At 40.6% G+C, this 18,278-nt stretch overlaps 1 protein-coding gene across 1 annotated transcript in view; it reads right to left on the minus strand.

Annotated features, from left to right (window-relative positions):
- The window catches only part of MICU2 (mitochondrial calcium uptake 2), a 151,548-nt gene that overhangs the window by 4,688 nt on the left and 128,582 nt on the right, over positions 1 to 18,278 (minus strand). Inside the window, exons 8-10 of the mRNA XM_054180987.1 lie at positions 10,943 to 11,040; positions 1,770 to 1,941; positions 1,376 to 1,484 (exon numbers count right to left, since the gene is read on the minus strand). Of these exons, the coding sequence (XP_054036962.1) occupies positions 1,376 to 1,484; positions 1,770 to 1,941; positions 10,943 to 11,040 (379 nt within the window). The remainder of the gene's footprint in view (positions 1 to 1,375; positions 1,485 to 1,769; positions 1,942 to 10,942; positions 11,041 to 18,278) is intronic.

The raw sequence follows: 18,278 nt of genomic DNA on the forward strand, positions 1-18,278 counted from the left end.
CAAATAACTTATGAGAGCTACCTTTCAAGTATAGTAAGTAAGTAACAACCTCAGGATTATAACAAACAGCATTTGCATGTCCATGAAACTTTTGTTGCATTGCTCCTATTTCTACTATATGGGAAAGAAGCAACTTCCCTCCTCCGAGTCTTTATTTTAAAAACCACTTTATTACATCGTTTGTTTTTCTTAGCCATGATTGCGTAATGCTACATGAGTACATGGAGAATGTGTTTTGGAGGCATAAGTAAAACACAGCAAGTCGCTAAAGACCCTGCAAAAGAAGAAATTTCTATTGTTTAGTTTCCTCAGAAAACTAGTTTTATTATGAGGAAAAAGCTTTGTTACCATGAACTGCTACTAAAGCCTGTATCGTTTCAATAAATCCTTCCTAATCTAGAATTTAGATTGGACTGAGAGCAGCCCTATGGAGAATGACTTGGGGATACTGGTGGATGAAACACTGGGCATGTGCCGGCAATGTGTGCTTGCAGCCCAAAAAGCCAGTGGTATCCTGAGCTGTATCAAAAGCAGCGTGGCCAGCAGGTTGAGGAAGGTGATTCTGCCCCTCTACTCTGCTCTGGTGAGACCCCACCTGGAGTACTGCGTCCAGCTCTGAGTCCTCAACACAGGAAGGACAGGAAAGACTGTTGGAGGGGGTCCAGAGGAGGGTCACAAAAATGATCAGAGGGCTGGAGCACCTCTCCTATGAGGACAGGCTGAGAGAGCTGGGGTCGTTCAGCCTGCAGAAGGCTCCAGGGAGACCTTATTGTGGCTTTTCAATATATAAAGCGGGCTAATAAGAAAGATGGAGAGACTTTTTACCAAGGCCTGTAGTGACAGGATGTGGCCCACGACACAGGACAAGGCAAAACGGTTTCAAACTGAAAGAGAATAGATTTAGACTGGACATAAGGAAGAAACTTTTTACAATGAGGATGGTGAGACACTGGAACAGGTTGCCCAGAGAAGTTGTGGATGCCCCATCCCTGGAAGTGTTCAAGGTCAGGTTGGATGGGGCTTTGAGCAACTACTGGAAGATGTCCCTGCCCATGGCAGCAGGGGGTTGGACTAGATGATCTTTAGAGGCCCCTTCTAACCCAAACTACTCTATGATTCTATGGTTTAGTCTGCTGTGAGCGGTTCAGCATATGATAGCACATCAGACCTTACAAATCAAAACATTTTGGGAACTTTATACTATTATTTCTTCAAGAAATAGAATTAATTCAGAATAAAGAGCAGTATTCTATTTTTGGACTTCATAGCGCTATCCCATAGTGCTACTTTGCGATAACTTATTTACAGTAATTCTGTAAAAAAATGCATTTTTTCTTGTTTAAAAAAATACATACGAAAGGTGTGCATCACTTACCCCGTTTAACAGGACGATTGGCTACAGTAAACATCTGCATGGCAATAGAAAAGTCTTCCAGGTTGTTTGTAAACTTGCAAAAAGTCTTGAATTCTTCCAAACTGATATTCTAGAGTATCACAGAATTCAGATGATACATAATGAGTGATACATTCAAACACCAGTAGATCTATTTCATTAAATGTAGCGGGACCTAGTGCTTAGGTATGATTGCCTACTCATCATCAGTATTTGTAGTTCTCAGTTGGCACATTAATGTTGTTCTTATTTGCAAAAAATTCAAAAGCTGCAATAATTCACTTGGAAATTAGTTATATCATTAGATACTTATATTCAAATGAAAACCCGCACGTACAAACGAGAAAGCAAAACAAAGCGCACTTTATGTACCAACCTCTCCTGCCTCAATTCTGTCTTTCACATTCTGCCAATAAATCTCATTGTTTTCCTCATCGGTGAAGTACAGTAACCATTCTGCAAAGTCTTCTTTTCTCATGACACTCAAACCTTTTGAAAACTTTACGAATTCCATTTCTTGGACTTCTGTTTGCAGATTTTCCATGAATCTGTAAGCGTAAACAGATATTATCCAACAGCCAATACTTGTATCACTCTATCATTACCACTACGTTAGCTACTAAATGTGGTAGACAATAACTCTTAATCACAGATACTATCAACATAATTGTTTAAAATTTTTTTAAAATCAAAATGGTTTGATTTTACCTGTGCAAGCAATTTGTTTCCAAGACTGCATTTCAACAAGGACACCAGTAGGGTGCTCTCTAAGTCTGCATTCATAGATTGCTGCTGCTAAGATAATTTACACACCTACCTGGCATATAGCTTTTACAAATGTTCAAAAATGTGCAGATAATGAGATAAAATGATTGGTAAGTCAGTATTATAATGAATGAATGAATGAAAAAGGACATAGTAACTAAAGGCCTGACACATGATTTATGAAATTTCATATTAATAAAGAGAGGAATGACAAGGTTGGAAAGTGCCCAGAAAGATGAGACCCTAATAATCACGAAGGTGAAAGAAAAGAGGAAACTTGAAATCATCGCTGCAGGAAAAGATGACTAAAAGTGTAAAAGATTATAACTGCGAAGAGGGGTTTGGCAAATCAGTTCTGCACTCACTACAGGATGGATTAGAGAGGATTACAACTGACACGTACAGAGTTTGGAAGAACACAGAAAACGATGTTGCAGGTGTTTGGGAAGGTAAGAAGTGAGCTGTCTGAAAAAGGAAAGGGTGAACGTCAAGGTTTTTAGGAGACGCCCATTCTTTTAGGAAGAAAAATAAAGTAGCAGGAGAAGCAAGTAACAACTAGTAGAGAGATAAAACTGTAAGCAGATTTGTAGCTTTTGAGTTTCCCCAATTAGGTCTACATGGCCATTATAATTTCTTCTGGCCTGATAGGAATTTTGAGAAAGTAGGAGACAATACTGTGCAATCCATTTGGTAATTTCCACTTCAGAAATGGGGCAATCCAAAAACAAGTGATAATTTTAAAATGTAAATAAAGGCCAAAAACACAGTGATGCCTGCCAGAATCCCCTTAGTACTCTGAAAGAACCCGGCTTTATTGAGTTGCAAAATTATTGACAGGAGAGAATGAAATACTCCTACATTGGGACAAAGCAATTAGTTGGAGAAGAGGACAGCTAAGGGTCTATGTAGCAAATATCAGTAGAGGCTCATTTGCTCATCAGTGTTTGCACGGCCTCACTGGGTTTGAGTGCTTTCCCCTGAAATTACAGCGTTTTAGTCCGCACAGCTATCTTTAGTTCTTTAATGAGATCACTTGGACAATTAGTAGCTTGAAGCTCTGTGAAGTCTATAAGGGCTTAGCTGAAGACTGCTGTTGCAGCATAAGCTCGCTCTTGTATTTCTTCCTCTAATAATTAGAGCTGCACATGCAAATGAGGGGCCAACAAATTCTTCATGGCTCAGGACATGCAGGTAAATGAAAGCCTGGCAGTGGAAGTGATTTTAAGTTTCAGGCTAGAGTTTTATTAGGGTAATACTGAGGAGGGGTATGATATGCTCTCACATTTTATGTGGGCGTTTTTCTGGTCCAGTAAAGGGTGTTACAAGGCTTCCACAACATAGTCAAACACTGAGGTATATTCCTCCACAGTCCACCTTAAGACCTGTCTCACTTTGAAGTTCCCCGACTCTCCCTCTCACAAGGGAATGAAATACCAAAGGACCTGTTTGTGCCACCAGCGTGAAGGGGAGGCCCCTTGTCTTACAGACCAGCGAGAGTCAGTACTTGCACACCTTGCAAACCACTCTGCATTTTTCAGATGTCCTTGTAACCCGTGAGGTGGCTGCTGCCTCTGGCCAGCCCAGCAGTCAGCATGTGCCAGGGAAAGTGGCCAGTGTGGGCTAGCAGAAGCAGTCCTGCTCCACCACTTACAAAAGCCTCCCCAGATCCTGGCATAGGAGAGAGAGACCATCATGGACAAGGCATGTAGACCAGGCATGGAGTCAGTCCAGCAGAGACCGACTAGGGCCACTTGGCTGCATTTTGGGAGTAGCCATCAGTGGCAAGGAGTAGATGGTATCTGGGGTGTGTGGTTTGTGCTTGGATGGAAGTCACAGCAGAGCCCAAGCAGAACAGCAACTGCATCTTCCACTGTCCTTTCTAACCCATGTAACGTCTGGTCTGGGGGAGGAGAAGCTGCTGAAAATGAGGTCACTTTCAGAAACATGCCTGGAATGTGGATGTAGGGAAATGAGATACCATGTATTTTATTTTCTTGGCTTTTAACCTATGAAAGGTGGACACGTTTTGCAACAGACTTAAGGCCTGTTACTGAAAGTTTGAGTTATTTGTCTTGGGGAGCTAACTCTCAGTCATTTTCTGTACTGGTCAGTAGCCACAGGTGATTACAAACTACATATTCTTCCATCTTTTCTAAACACTGCATGTCCTTGAGCAGAAAACCCTCAGTGACCTGCCCTCTAGCCATACCCAGTAAAGGCAGGACAGCTGAAAGACAAAGCGTTTCTACGTGCTGAGGAAAGAATGGGTGGCCCACCTCACCCGCCACACACACCAGCCAGCTGAAAGGTGCAGCAAAGCCAAAGAGGAAAGTGAAGGGTTTGGTGGTGGCATTTTTGACATGTTGCTTCTGCACCCTCTTCAAGTTGGGCAGCGAATGAAGCTTTTTATTTCCCCAGCCCCGCTGTGTGTTTTCCACTGCCTTTTCTCAGGCCTGGGTTCTTGCCCTCTCCAGTTGCTCTGGGGCAACGACACTGCACCCTTCCCATGGCACAAGAGCCGTGCATCTTGCTGCACTACGCAGATTAGGGAGGGGAGCGGGAATTACTTATTCAGGTACAAAAAAATTAACGGATATTTCATTTCAACTTGTAGGCTTGCTCCTGGCAAGCCGGAGTGGGAAGATTTCCTGCCATACCAAATGCTACTGAGAGGAGCAGCTGAAATGTGTAATTTAAAATTTATATGTGATAGCCTCCCATATTACAAAAATTAAAATACTATGAATCATCGCATCAGCATTCTAGGTCACTCTTATTCCCAGATGTGAGAGTTAAAAATCCTAATGAGTTTTTTTTTTTAAGTGAAGTTATTAAAAGTTATTAAAAATAACTTTCTAGTTAGAAGTAAGACTTGATACTTAAATGCCAAGACACCACTAGGGATACTTGCTTTTGTATCTTCTGGATCACAGTGCGATGAGTTTCAGCTGGAAATTCCTTAACAATTTCTCAAATATTAGGAAAAACAAGCCCAGGAATGAAACTCCTCCTCTCCCAAAGTCAGGGGGAGCTTGGCTGGGGACTTTGAAGGGAGCCAGAATTCAACTATGGGAACTGGATTCTGATTGTAGATGTGCTCTAGAATTCAAAAATAATTACACTGGGAATACTCTTATGCTATAGTAGCTTGAAAATAAAAGCAAACGCTAAGTTTCCAAATAACAAAAAGAAAAGGTAAATCATAAATTTATAAGATGAGGGAAAGGCTAGGAACAGACAGCACTTTCTTTAAAATAGCCTGTTTTATCCACGCTCTATAAAACACCCACGTTGAAGGCCAATGGCCAAATTCGTTATCGTGTTACAACGGTACCCAGAAACCTTATCAGGATTTATCCCTCATTTTGTAATGTGTTCTACTATAGAAGGAGGGAGTCTCTCAAGACTTTTTGGCAACTCAGCTATAATAGAAGTGAAAATGTAATAAAAGTGGGGAGACCCCAGGAATGCAGCCATTCCCCCTCCAACCTGAGATGTTGCAATGAAGTGCTAGCGTTGTACTCCTTATGCCACACAAAGCCGTAGAATGAAACACAAAAGGAAAAGTTAGGGAAAGTTTTCCTTCCTGTACCTCTTGACCTGAACTGAAAGTCTGTTCAGAGCCTTAACACTCTAATACAGAACTGACCAGTTCTTGTCGCACTGATTTATAGGAAGGAATCTTAACAACAAAGATAGTGGTGGATATACCACCCTGGCATTTGTACTCTGCTTCAGCTCTTTGGACACGGAAGTCCTTTTGAAGACTTGACAACCCTCTCTGCACCAAAAGACTGTTGCAAACAAGCTGCAAGGTTGCCTTTTGCAATCTGACTTTCGAAACAGAATACAGAACGTCTAATAAGGGCTTGACCATTAACGTTTAGAGAACATTTAGATTTGCACTTGTAAATTCAGTTTTGCAAGCTGCAAGACTTCTCATCTTTTCTAAATCAATCAATCTCATGATTTTCAGAATTACAAGCAAAACCCTCTTTGATTTATGGTCCTCAATGTTTCCAAACCAAACAAAACGAATCACTTTCATTTATAAGCATTCTGTAGAAACTAATCACGCTATTCCTTTGCTAAGTAGACAGGAAAGGAAGAAACAGAGGTTCTTCTCAACACCTTTAGTAAATATTTGGGAAATATTCTGATTCCCCTACAATAGGAATATACAATCATGAAGCCAGATTTTGTTCCCATCTCCACTTCCTCACTCTCTGATCCTGGTTGCATGCGATGTAAGGTCTATGTGTATTAGGGCTCTATATTCATGTACACACATAGATAGATACAAGCGTAGGGATAGACACAAATAAAGAGGCAACCATGCTCTACTTCTGCAAAGCACTTCCAAATCCCTAGATGAAAATCACTGAAAACGTACGAGCTACCATCACAGCACAAGCGCTGCTGGCTGACGATGCTACCCGAAAGAGATTCTGCATCCACGCGCTGGCACAAAAACAGAACGGCACCAGACAAACGTCAGGACTGGCAGCGTGGTTCAGCCTGCATCATTCTGGCTTCTTAAATGAAAGGTTTCAAATGAAACGTACCAAGGAATTCGAAATACTGAAGTAAAGAAACAGGACAGGTAGGGAAAAGGCATGTTTTGTGTATGGTTATGCACTTTATGACCTTCAAGCTAAAGCAGAAAATAAAAAAGAAACCATGATTAAAGAATATTTCTGGTGCAAAATTCTGGTGCAAAAAAATGATGAGAAGTTTGGAAACAACAAATGAGGTAAGAAAATGCCATAAACTGGATTTGAAATGTTAATATTCCTTATATTATTAAAAGATGCCCATTGTTTAACCATACCAGAGAGTATTTTTTTGTAAGTCACCCCAGAAAAAAATACAAAGATCAGAAAATTTTTTGAATATTCTTTTCATACTCTCTGCACTTTTTTTTCCTTCAAGGACATGGTGAGAGATTTAAGCTTGCTTGGGGACAGATTACAGAAAAAAATCATAGCAGTCGTAAACTGTTTAGGGAGTGAATTACTGTCTTCTCTTTTATTTGGGATTAGACATACTTAAACAAGATCAGTAACAGACTTTTTTCAGGGAAAAAAACCAGTGGCTGTCAAGAAGAAATATTTGCTATACCTAGAAAATGAAACAGTTTTCTACTCAGAATAAAAAATAGTACATACGATATAGCTGGAAACTAAAGCACAGCTGAAACATTTTTTGGGTAGAAAAGACCAAAAATTATTTGTCCCAAAAAACAGGGGAAACCCATGCAAAAGAATAAAAAGCCTGTAATCCCAGAGAACTTCTGGCTTCATGTTTGAAATTTGACATTCTCTAAGATGGGTCCTGGTATTAGAAGATGACATTGTTGCTGAGGTGTAACCTGAGTGGTGGTCATCTGAAACAGAAACCTGTTCAGGTCTTCTGAGAAGAAAGTCTCACCTGGTTACAGCTTCTTGTATTAAACCTTTCTTTGTTACAGGACTTTAGGCTTGCTGCAGATTGTCTTATATTTTCTTAAAATGATACAGAGAATTCCAGCTGTGTTTGACTAGGAGGCAACACCTTTATAGTGATGTACATAAACATACTCCAGAATAATTTAGATTTAAATCTCCTAACTTTTGTCAGGGAAACAAGCTGTTGCTTTTGAAGTTGTGACTTATTATTAATAATTATCATGTTGTCCTTATGTTAAGGACAATACAACTGGCAAGAAATCACATAGCAGTCTGAAGCTGAACATGTGTTCATGAGTCCTACCTTAAGATCTCTGAAACCACCTTGATACTATGGGAAAGACATAGGATGGTGTGCATCCTGGATTGCTTCCACTACTTCTAAGCTGAAAAATGAAGTGGGAGTCTCACCACTGCTGCTCAGCAGAGAACAAAAAGGAGCAGCTTTGGTTGCTGTTTTGACTATGTTCTAGAGGACAGTGAGAAAAGAGCTTGCCTGGTGTCATAAAATACCTATGAAAAGGCCACTTCTTTACTTCGATGCTTCCAGCAGCCCAAGAAAAGGTGAAAACTGATCTGATATTCTGTTTCATGGTCTCATTCTTTATGTCTGGTAAAAAACAGCCTGAGGATTGTCCTTGTGTGTATCACCTACCTATGGTTTCTCAAGAACCATGCACCAGGTGAAGACAGATGAGCACAGCATGCTTAACCATTGTCCCTCCTTATATCAGTGTGCCTCCTGTGTTCGGGGCAGTAGGAAGGGGGGCACAAGAGCTGGCTTACATCAGCTCCACACTGCCTGAAGAGATGTAGACAGTTTCCATTTTCTTTGTGCCATCTGAATGCAAAGAAAGGAGAACATGGCAAATTCATTGCCCTGATCTATATTGACTGAGGCTGTCTGACATTCTTTAAATGTTTGGACCGTGGGCTAAAAGGGTTGGACAACATTGGTGCACATGTAGATACAGATGGTTGCACACTTACAAAAGAATTTTTTCATGTCAGCCAAACTGAAAAGAAGGAAGCATGAGGAAAATACATGTAAGTAATGAAGTGAGAAAACTAGTCTCAGCTTTCTGAATTCCCATCTAAGTACAGTGAAATTTCACAAAGAAAGCATTCCTGACTTTTTTTTTTAAGTTTCAAGGACTCAAGCACAGCAATATCTGTGTATTTAACTAATGTGACAAGTTTTAGTGTCTCCTAATCAAGCCTAATCACCCTTACTTTCTACTAGGTACTACACCGATCAATGGAAAAGCTTTCTAGGCAAGAACTTGGAAAATGATAAAAGCATTTACCATCATTATTTTCTGCTTTTGACAATGATCTATGTCTGTACAGCTCATCAGTCATCTCTTGTAAAAACAGCGTGGCACTTTGATCAAACAGCCAACAATAGCTTCCCGCGTAAGGTAAAATGTTATGAGAGGCCATCAGATAGAAATCCCATTTTCTCTGAACAATAGGAACCCAGAAATGATGTGCTTGATTTACTTGCAAATAAAATCATGTGAAAGGTGATATCTTCACACAGGTTAAAAAGACAGCGATCCTTTTATTCACCTTTCTGTGTGTTAAACAAACTTCACTGTCATGTTGCAACTGAGATGGAGTGTCTACGCAGTGATAAAGAGCCACATTCCAGCTCCACGAAACATAACTGCCACTGTTGAAAAATTACCTGCATTAAACCTTACACTTATCCCACAAATTTTAAGAGCAAGATGTGGGAGTTTGATTTTGATTACAGGCCTCTATCTGTGTGGTAGGCAAAGGTCTTTAACCTACGCGTTCTGAATGTACTAGGTACATAGTTTCATCAATGTCATGCCTCATTGGGTCAATGCAGGATTTTATCTAAAACCTGAAGCTTTTCAGTTTACACTGTATGTGCAAACACAACCTTTTACTGGTGCTCTCTGCCTTTTGTTTCATTGAGAGGATCTACGGTATTTATAGAAAAGGGAGCTGGAGGCATCTTAAACTTATTTTACTCACTTAAATTCCTATTGAGTCAAGGTCTTCAAAAGAGAAAGGTTGTTTATTTGAAGACTGGTGTGTGCCAGAGCCAGTGGAGCTGAACACTTTTTAGTGTTAGAAAAATTGCTGTTCTTCCTTTTCTACTCTGGCTTTCCCAAACCTCTACTGATTGCAACAACATTCTTTTTTACGAGGGCGTACACAGATTCTCTGCTTCTGAACATAAACTGAAGTAAAACATATTATCCCAATTTATTTTTGCAGTCTGTAAATGACTAATTATTTTTGTAGAAAAGGTAAAACTGATGTAGATAATCTTCTCTTCATGTTGTGCTGCAAGACGTGTGTCAAGGTCCACACAGGTATTTAGGCACTAACTTCCATTTATCTCAAAGAAAGACTGCATTTGGATTCTGGGCCCAAGTTCACAGAACTTGGTGGAGGTGTGTGTGGAGTTCTGTGTAGGTGGTGGCCATCATTACTGATTGAAATAAACATTGGAAGAAAGAATCTCATCCAATTAAAACACTAACAGCTGATACCCGGTTGGGGTTTCAAGTCGAAAGCCACCACAGCAGAACTTCATGCCCTGATGCAGGCAAGGATCACACCATCTTTCTGACATGTATATGATGTATAAACTGAACGATTCCCTACACCAGTCTTAGAACTTTCTACTAAATTCTGATTTTGCAAAGCTTACGGTGAAACAGACGGGAATACAGCGCTACGTTTCCAGGAGTAATGGCCATTCGGTATTCCACGGCAGTTTCAGTCTGAATTGGTGTTTACCGTTTGGCTCAATTCTCAGTTCTGACATAAGTGCCATGAAGTATCTGCATACTCCCATTGCAAAAGTATTTCAAAGGGTAAAGGAAAAGGCACAGGTAAAGTTTCAAAAGAAGCTGGAATTTGAAGCAAGCAGAGAGGTTGCCTGCAGCCTACCATGACAGTTGCAATGGGGAGGGAGGTGTCTCAGCTCAGAAAAGTTTTTAATTGATTAGCAGTCACTTTTTTCGTGATTTGATCAAGAAAAATATTCAGGAATTCATATTGTCTTAAGGTATGCCACCAAACAGCTGCCAAGAACGGTAGTCTCAAGCCTCATGGCCTCCAGGCCCATTGCTGCTTTGGAGTATCACGGTGCTCAACTCCTCCTGCAGACAGCAGACCCCAGGAGCTAACCTCAAAATTTATTCATGCAAAATCATGAATAATCTCCTGCTTCATTACCTGCTTGATTTTCTCAATCAGCTCAGTGTAGGTCAGATTAATGCCAGTGTTGGTGCAAAGCAGAGGGGACAGAACAGGACTGGTTGCTGTTAGGCTCGCCTAGCTGAAAAAGTACCTGAAAAACTCAGAGTAGCGAAGTTTTTCCTTTCCTTCTTTTCCAAAGAAGTGTACCAGCAACATGGTATTAACACCACAGCTTTCCAGTTCTGCTCCCTATAAACCAAAAAATTGCATGATTAATTATTATGCATTGCATGATTATTAACATCTATTAACGACAAATCTGGAAATACTCGTTTGAACTAGAATTTCACAAGACACACTTGCAATTTAATTACCATTCCCAAAGCTATCACACAGGATCTCAGACCTGACTAACTCTTCCACATCAACTGGTAACATTGCATTATATGTTCTGCTTCTAAATACTCTGCATGAAAGATGGGTACAATTTACAACCACCTTCTGTGTATTTTATTATTAGAATTGAGAGATTGCTAGTTAAATCTTTAAAAAACTTTATGCTTAGGTGAATAGAGGCTTTAAATGAAGTTAACATCTTTGTAAAAAAGTTTTTATTCAGATATATCTAAATTGTTACAGCCGTTCAAAAAAAATTCATGATAGTCTAAGAAAAAAAACTAGAAAAATACAAACATTCACAGTGCTCTATTATAATATAGTCTTACAAGGCTTCTTGCAAGTTTTCAATGTTAGCGACTTTTCCATATATTTTTTAAATCTGATTAAAAGATTCTGCAGAAAAGGATGCATGTTATTTCAACTCAACAGCATCTTTAACAAGCCTAAAACCACACATAATGCTGGATTTCTGTTCTATTCTTCTTTCAGCACTAGCATACTGGCATTTCTTTGAACGCAACAAAACACTGAGCAACATGAAGAGAGATTTTTTTTTTTTGTAAGTCCGGAGGGATTTCAACAAACTATTCTTATGACATCTAAATAGCCTCTGTGTCTTTTATCTGGTTGAAGAGGTAAGATGAAAGACAAGAGTCTATTCATAAGATTTAATACTAATGGTTATTTAGCTTTCAGCATCATCAATAACAAGTCCCATTAGTCCACTGTGTGTTTCATGCTTACTGCATATGTGACACAGTTATTTTATAGTTGAAGAGGTAACATTCCTCATTTCTACTGCCAGCTACAATTCACTAAATGCCAGCGATATGAGTTATGTATGAGTGAATCTAGAAAAAAACCTTTTCAAGCCATATGCAAACTGTACTTATTGAACTTTTATCATTTAACTGCAGGCAAAGAATATTTAAATACCCACAAGATCCATCCTTCTAAAGTTTAAACACTTCAGATTACTGTGAAGACTGATGCATAAACATTGCTATATGCTTTTTTGAAAGTCAAAAGTCAAACATTCATGTACGCTTATTTGAAATTCAAACCCAAACTATTTATGCCAGAATGCAAAGTTTTCCATGAAGAAACAGACAAGAATCCACATATTTCTCACTGCAGCAAGATTCTAATTTGCTTTTTGTGGTTTTTGCTTACATGTTTAAAGAAGACTTGAGAAATGCAAGAAGTAAGTTTGCTGATGTAATTTTTAAAACTGAACCCATGATTACGCAATTTAATGCTTCCAATTCAGTTACTCCATATTAAAATCAGTGTTGCCTTGAAAACAGACTGAAAAATTAAGTTTAAGATAACCTTTCAAAAACTAAGTCTGTGACAGAAAAAGTTTTTTTCTTCTATTCATGTTTCTCTAGTTCTAAGCTAGAAGAAGACATACAAACAATACCTGTCTCATCTTATCTAAGATGACAAAGCCTATCCCTGGATTTATAACAAATATGCACCTACTTGCTGGCTACCCTCTTTATCAGTTGAAATTCCAAAGTGGACTTGGCAGATATCCAAACACTATGTTAGTGAGAGTTAAGTGTATTTTAAAACTACAAAACAGTACTGTGCTTTAAAACAGAATATGCAATAGGAGACCACAGAGACTACAGCTTAAGGGTAAAATTTCAAAAAATTGCTTTTCCTAGAGTTAATGCTATTAAATTAAAGTACATGTTAGTACATAATTCCTTTTTGTCCACAGAATGATTAGGAGCTTTTGCTGCTGAACTGTATAAATTAGTACTGACATGACAAATCTTTGTTAGACGATAATGAGAGCTCTGTTAATATTTCCAACACCTCACCCTCCTAAGCTTAGGTAAAAGAATAACTTACATTTGGAATGTCTCTCTTGGCAATGAGAATGAAATGGTAACCTAATCCTGGAGCTCTAAAAAGTACCAGACTGGTAGCTTTGAGTCACAGAGCTACTATCTAAATTGAGTGAAAGTTTGTATTCTGGTGTACCTGGTGGCGTCAGCGCAGGAGCGCATGTGCTTTACAGAAAGCAGAGGCACAGAGTGGAGAAAGGACGGTGATGTTCTGAGTCTCATCTTCACACAAGCACAGGATGGGGCAGGGACATGTAACTCAACTGGGGAACTCAGACATGTTCCAGTCCACTGATTCCCACAAAGAATCCCAAAGACCAAGCTCTGATGCCACACAAGTCTATACGAACTAATATGTGTGTACATATTAGAAACATAGGCTTATTTTCCTACAGTAATATTAACACCTCGTACACTTTTCAAAAGCACCATGAACTGATGAATTATGCAATTATTCCTTTTAAAGCAAGATCAGATAACACAGCATTTAGTCCTTATTCCTTAACAGACTGTTAACATGGAAGCCTGATGCTGCAAACACTGAGTCACGGGCACAGAGCTACCTAATCCTGTAGCTCCCCACTGAGCTTCTGACACAGGACCTGATACTGCAGCAAGTAGCAACACGTGCCACTGAGAAGAAACTTATCACAGAGTGAGACAGGATTTTCGGAATAATGTACCTAACTGATTTTCAAAACTCACCTAAAATGTTAATAGACTTACTGTCTCTAGATTCTTACCACCTTTCATTGCAGAATTTGCCTGAGGCATGACTGGAAAGCATTCATCATGATTAAAATCTGTAATACGCTCCTTGTTCTCTTACTTGCTTCGTGGGAGATGGTATTTGCTGTGCAATGTCTTGTTTCAATAGAAATTGTAAAAATAATACATATTTTGGATATTTTTTTTTTACAGTTAAGAAGAGGGGCTGAAAAGAGAGAAGGGTCAGGGAGAACAATACCTTAGCTTCTGTCTGCTAGTGATGTCCCAAATCTTTGCAAAGGTAGGACTAAATCTTTGCAAATTTTTCTGAGACCACTTCTCTGAAATGCGCTTTATTTTTCATCTGCTAGGTCAGTTGGTTCATCACGCCAGGCTTCTACCCCTGGAGCCAATCTAGACCTCAATCTAAGCAGTCTAGCCTCAAACATTGCTCAAAAGCATCCAGCTTTTTGTCATTTTGAGAGTCTCCAAGATGTTGGGATATATCCTACAACTCAGCTCTAGGAAGAAGGTTTAAATGTTGTGTCCATTATGAAATTAATCCTGCCAGGTACAGCTAATCCAAAGAACTGTGAACAGGCAGGCTACTGGGACCAGGAGATCCAGATCTCCAAAAGCAGTCTTTTTTGTCAAAGCCCAGACAGCCTCAAGTGCACACCAGAATGAACAATGTATCCTTTTTATGGTGAATCAGCTTTAATCGTGTCAATGCGTACTGAAGTTTTTAATGTTTTGCAAGGCACTTTCTTAAGAGGTAGGACTCAAGACTACATCAGGTCTGATACAGACAGGGTAAACTCTGCAGGTTTTTTTCCTACAGAGGGTATAATCAACAATACCTGAGAAGAAATCTGATGGAGCATCTTCGAAGCAATAGACAGCTTATATCCAGCATTCAACAACATCCAGCATTCCCATTACCTGGGGATTAGTTGTTTTTTAACTACAACTAATGCCATGAATTGCTATGCTGTACCGTCAGTGCCTCTAGCAAGGAAGATGTAACTTCATGGACGTCCTCAGCTTTCAATGTGTTGCCTGCAGTTCTGCATCAATTCATGAGGAGGTACAGAATAAAAATGGTTTCCAGCCAAGTGGGCTAAAGGTAATCTGGAAGCAGACACTGTGGCTCTGCGAAGCCTGAGGCTGCCTGACCAGTGCCCTGCTGGCAGCTGGGAAAGGCAGCTTCTAGACACAGTGGGGGACAGTCCCTTATAAGAATTCAGGCCCTGCCTCCCTGTCATGCCCTATTTTAAAAATCATAGAACCATAGAATTGCCTAGGTTGGAAGGGACCTTTCAGATCATCTAGTTCAACCATCAACATAACTCTGACAAAAACTATCACTAAACCATATTGCTAAGCACTCTGTCCACCTGTCTTTTGCATACCTCCAGGGATGGCGACTCCACCACTTCCCTGCGCAGACTCTTCCAATGCTTGATAACCCTTTTGGTGTAGGAATTTCTCCTAATATCCATCCTAAACCTCCCCTGGTGCAACTTGAGGACATTTCCTCTTGTCCTATCGTCTGCTACTTGGGAGAAGAGACCGACCCCCACCTCTCTACACCCTCCTTTCAGGTAGTTGTAGAGAGCGATAAGGTCTCCCCTCAGCCTCCTCTTCTCCAGGCTAAACGACCCCAGCTCCCTCACCCACTCCTCATGACTTATTCTCCAGACCCCTCACCAGCTTTGTTGCCCTTCTCTGGACCCACTCCAGCACCTTAACGTCTTTCTTGTAGTGAGGGGCCCAAAACCGAACACAGTACTCGAGGTGGGGACTCACCAGTGCCAAGTACATGGGGACAATCACTTCCCTAGTGCCACTCACCACACTGTTCCTGATACAGGCCAGGATGCTGTTGGCCTTCTTGGCCACCTGGGCACACTGCTGGCTCATAATCAGCCGGCTGTCCACTAACACTCCCAGGTCCTTCTCCACCAGGCAGCTCTCCAGCCACTCTTCCCCAAGCCTGTAGTGTTGCGTGGGGCTGTTGTGACCCAAGTGCAGGACCCGGCACTTGGCCTTGTTGAGCCTCATACCATTGGCCTCGGCCCATCGATCCAGCCTGTCCAGGTCCCTCTGCAGAGCCTTTCTACCCTCAAGCAGGTTGACACTCCCACCCAACTTGGTGTCAACTGTAAACTTACTAAGGCTGCACTCAGTCCCCTCGTCCAGATCATTTCCACCAAAAGCAGAGAATCCATAATGAGGACCCACCTCATGAGGTATGACAGTCAGTGAAGAATGCTCTTTTGATTAACGTAGACTTGGTCTCAAAGGCAGAGCACACCCATTCTCAGCATGTGTAAACATCCTTGCTCTCAGCGCTAAACCACTTCAGATGGACGGTGACCAATTCCCCCACCGCTCTGTCCAAACATGTCCCCAGGCAGTCCGTGTTTGGGCTGCCGTCACAAGTTTCAGTTATCACAAATGCCAACTGAGCATGCTTACGTGCACCATTTCCAGTTTATCCCAACTAATTTTACAAGCAAAGGCACTAGGTAGCCTTCACAGATTATAACCAGATTCTTACTCTTTTGAATCAAGGACTAGAGCTGTTAGTGCAAAGCCAAATCGTGTGTCTTCCCTGGCCTGCCAGGAGCTCACACTGCTATCTGGCTTCTCTAGCTATACAATTAAGCTACGTTAAGTTGCAGAGCCTAAAGGGGTATCCTTGCCTCACACATCTGTGCAATGGAAAGCAACGCTGCGACCACAAGGGGCTTCCAGATGAACTCCTCGTGGGAGACACTTTTGATATCCAAGCCAAATTTAACACACTTGCAGAACAGGTACCCGGAAAGATGTCAGAAAGCATGTTTCTTTGTCTTTTTTGGGGTTATGCTGTCATCAGATGATGTGGAAAAATAAAATAATTTCCTTTTCCGTGAGGTAAACAATGACCCAACAATTTTTTAATAGCTTAATATTTTGATGACACATGGCTTGGTTCTTTATGGGGTTTACCTGCCTGAAGAGTTTCCTTTAAAGCATGCAGGAACATTGCAGTGCTCTTTGACTTAAAGTATCTAAAAGCACTTCAACAGAATTCAATGTTAGTCTGATGATACAAAACATACACATTTGTGTTAGAGAAGATAGACCAACAAAAAAATGTGCATTCCATCTGAACTGAGAGGTGACAAGATTAATGACACATTCTTTTGGGGAGGGATATTAATTTTAGTCTTGGACCAGATTCTTGCAAAATTTGACGTGCTCCACCCCTGTTGCGGAGTATGACTGCACTACAAGAGCATAGCTCTCAATCGCCATCTTCCCCCCTTCAGTTTAGGCAGTTTTTGGTTATTCTGGGCCCAGGGCTCTGCAGACTTTGCAGCTATGGATAGAAACCTTTAAATTAATAGAAATTCTAGGGAGCAGATGGGCAGGTTACGGTGGCCTGCACAGTCTCTGTGGCTGAGGAGATGCATTGCAATGTTGCAATGTCTGAAGGTCCACGTGTAAAACCTTGTGCTGACCAGCTGAGTGGTGATAAATGTGTGAATGACTAACGTCATTCACACCTCTTAGGACAAAAAAAAAAAAAAAAAAAAGGAAAGGAAGAGAAATAGACGCGCTAAAACAACTGATCCACAATCAATAGGAAAATATCCATGTGTGGATCTAAAAGTATACTGCTTACAGGCAGACTGAATTTTAGTTCAAAAGTTTTCTATTTAAAAGAGATTAATAGCTGTGTCCCCAAGTACTAGTTAAATGTTTAAAAAAACCCATGTAAATGAGATACTTTGTATGATAATGTGTTCATTATGGAATCCAGAAGCATATGTTTAATCATTTGGGAATGAGACAATGCACATATTATTTCCCAACATGAATTCCATTTTAGGAACAAATATAGAACATTCTGTATTGTCATTCCTTTCCTAACAATAGCTGAAATTAATTTCTAAGTTTAGCCACTACACAAAGCATATTAAATTAGAGGTATTGAAACTCCTTGATAACACATTAATCTAAATTGAAGTCCCCAAGAGCAAAGTCCCTGATCTAGATGACTGGGCTGTACCGTAGATATCTGCAACCGTTAGTATTGCTTCCACCACCAGAACGTTAATGCAGGTGTCACTATTACAGTATCCTTTTAAGGAACTCGGGGTGTTAATACAAAAGCAACTAGTGCTGTTCACTGGGCTACAAGAAATTCTTCTAGCCCATGCACTTTCCTATAACATTCTACACCACTGCCAGGCAAGAAGTCTGCTTCCCCTCTTCCGTGAAGCATGCTCTTCCGCGAAGCTGTGCTGGATGTCTCACGTGAAGCAGGACAGCTGTGCTAGGAAGCCAGGCGCAGGCACAGGATTTCCTCTGGGCTATGGGAAGATGGGTGAGGTGAGATAGTCACTGCCTCTTGTTGACTTCTGCACCATTTTCTCCAGTCTAGTTAGAAAGAACCAGGTCGCCAGTCCTGTAAGTCTGCCTGCCTCTCCCCTTCCCTGTCTGCATGCACGCCCGCGCTATGAGTAA

Source organism: Rissa tridactyla, chromosome 1, assembly GCF_028500815.1.
Source record: "Rissa tridactyla isolate bRisTri1 chromosome 1, bRisTri1.patW.cur.20221130, whole genome shotgun sequence".
Classification (NCBI taxonomy): Eukaryota; Metazoa; Chordata; class Aves; order Charadriiformes; family Laridae; genus Rissa; species Rissa tridactyla.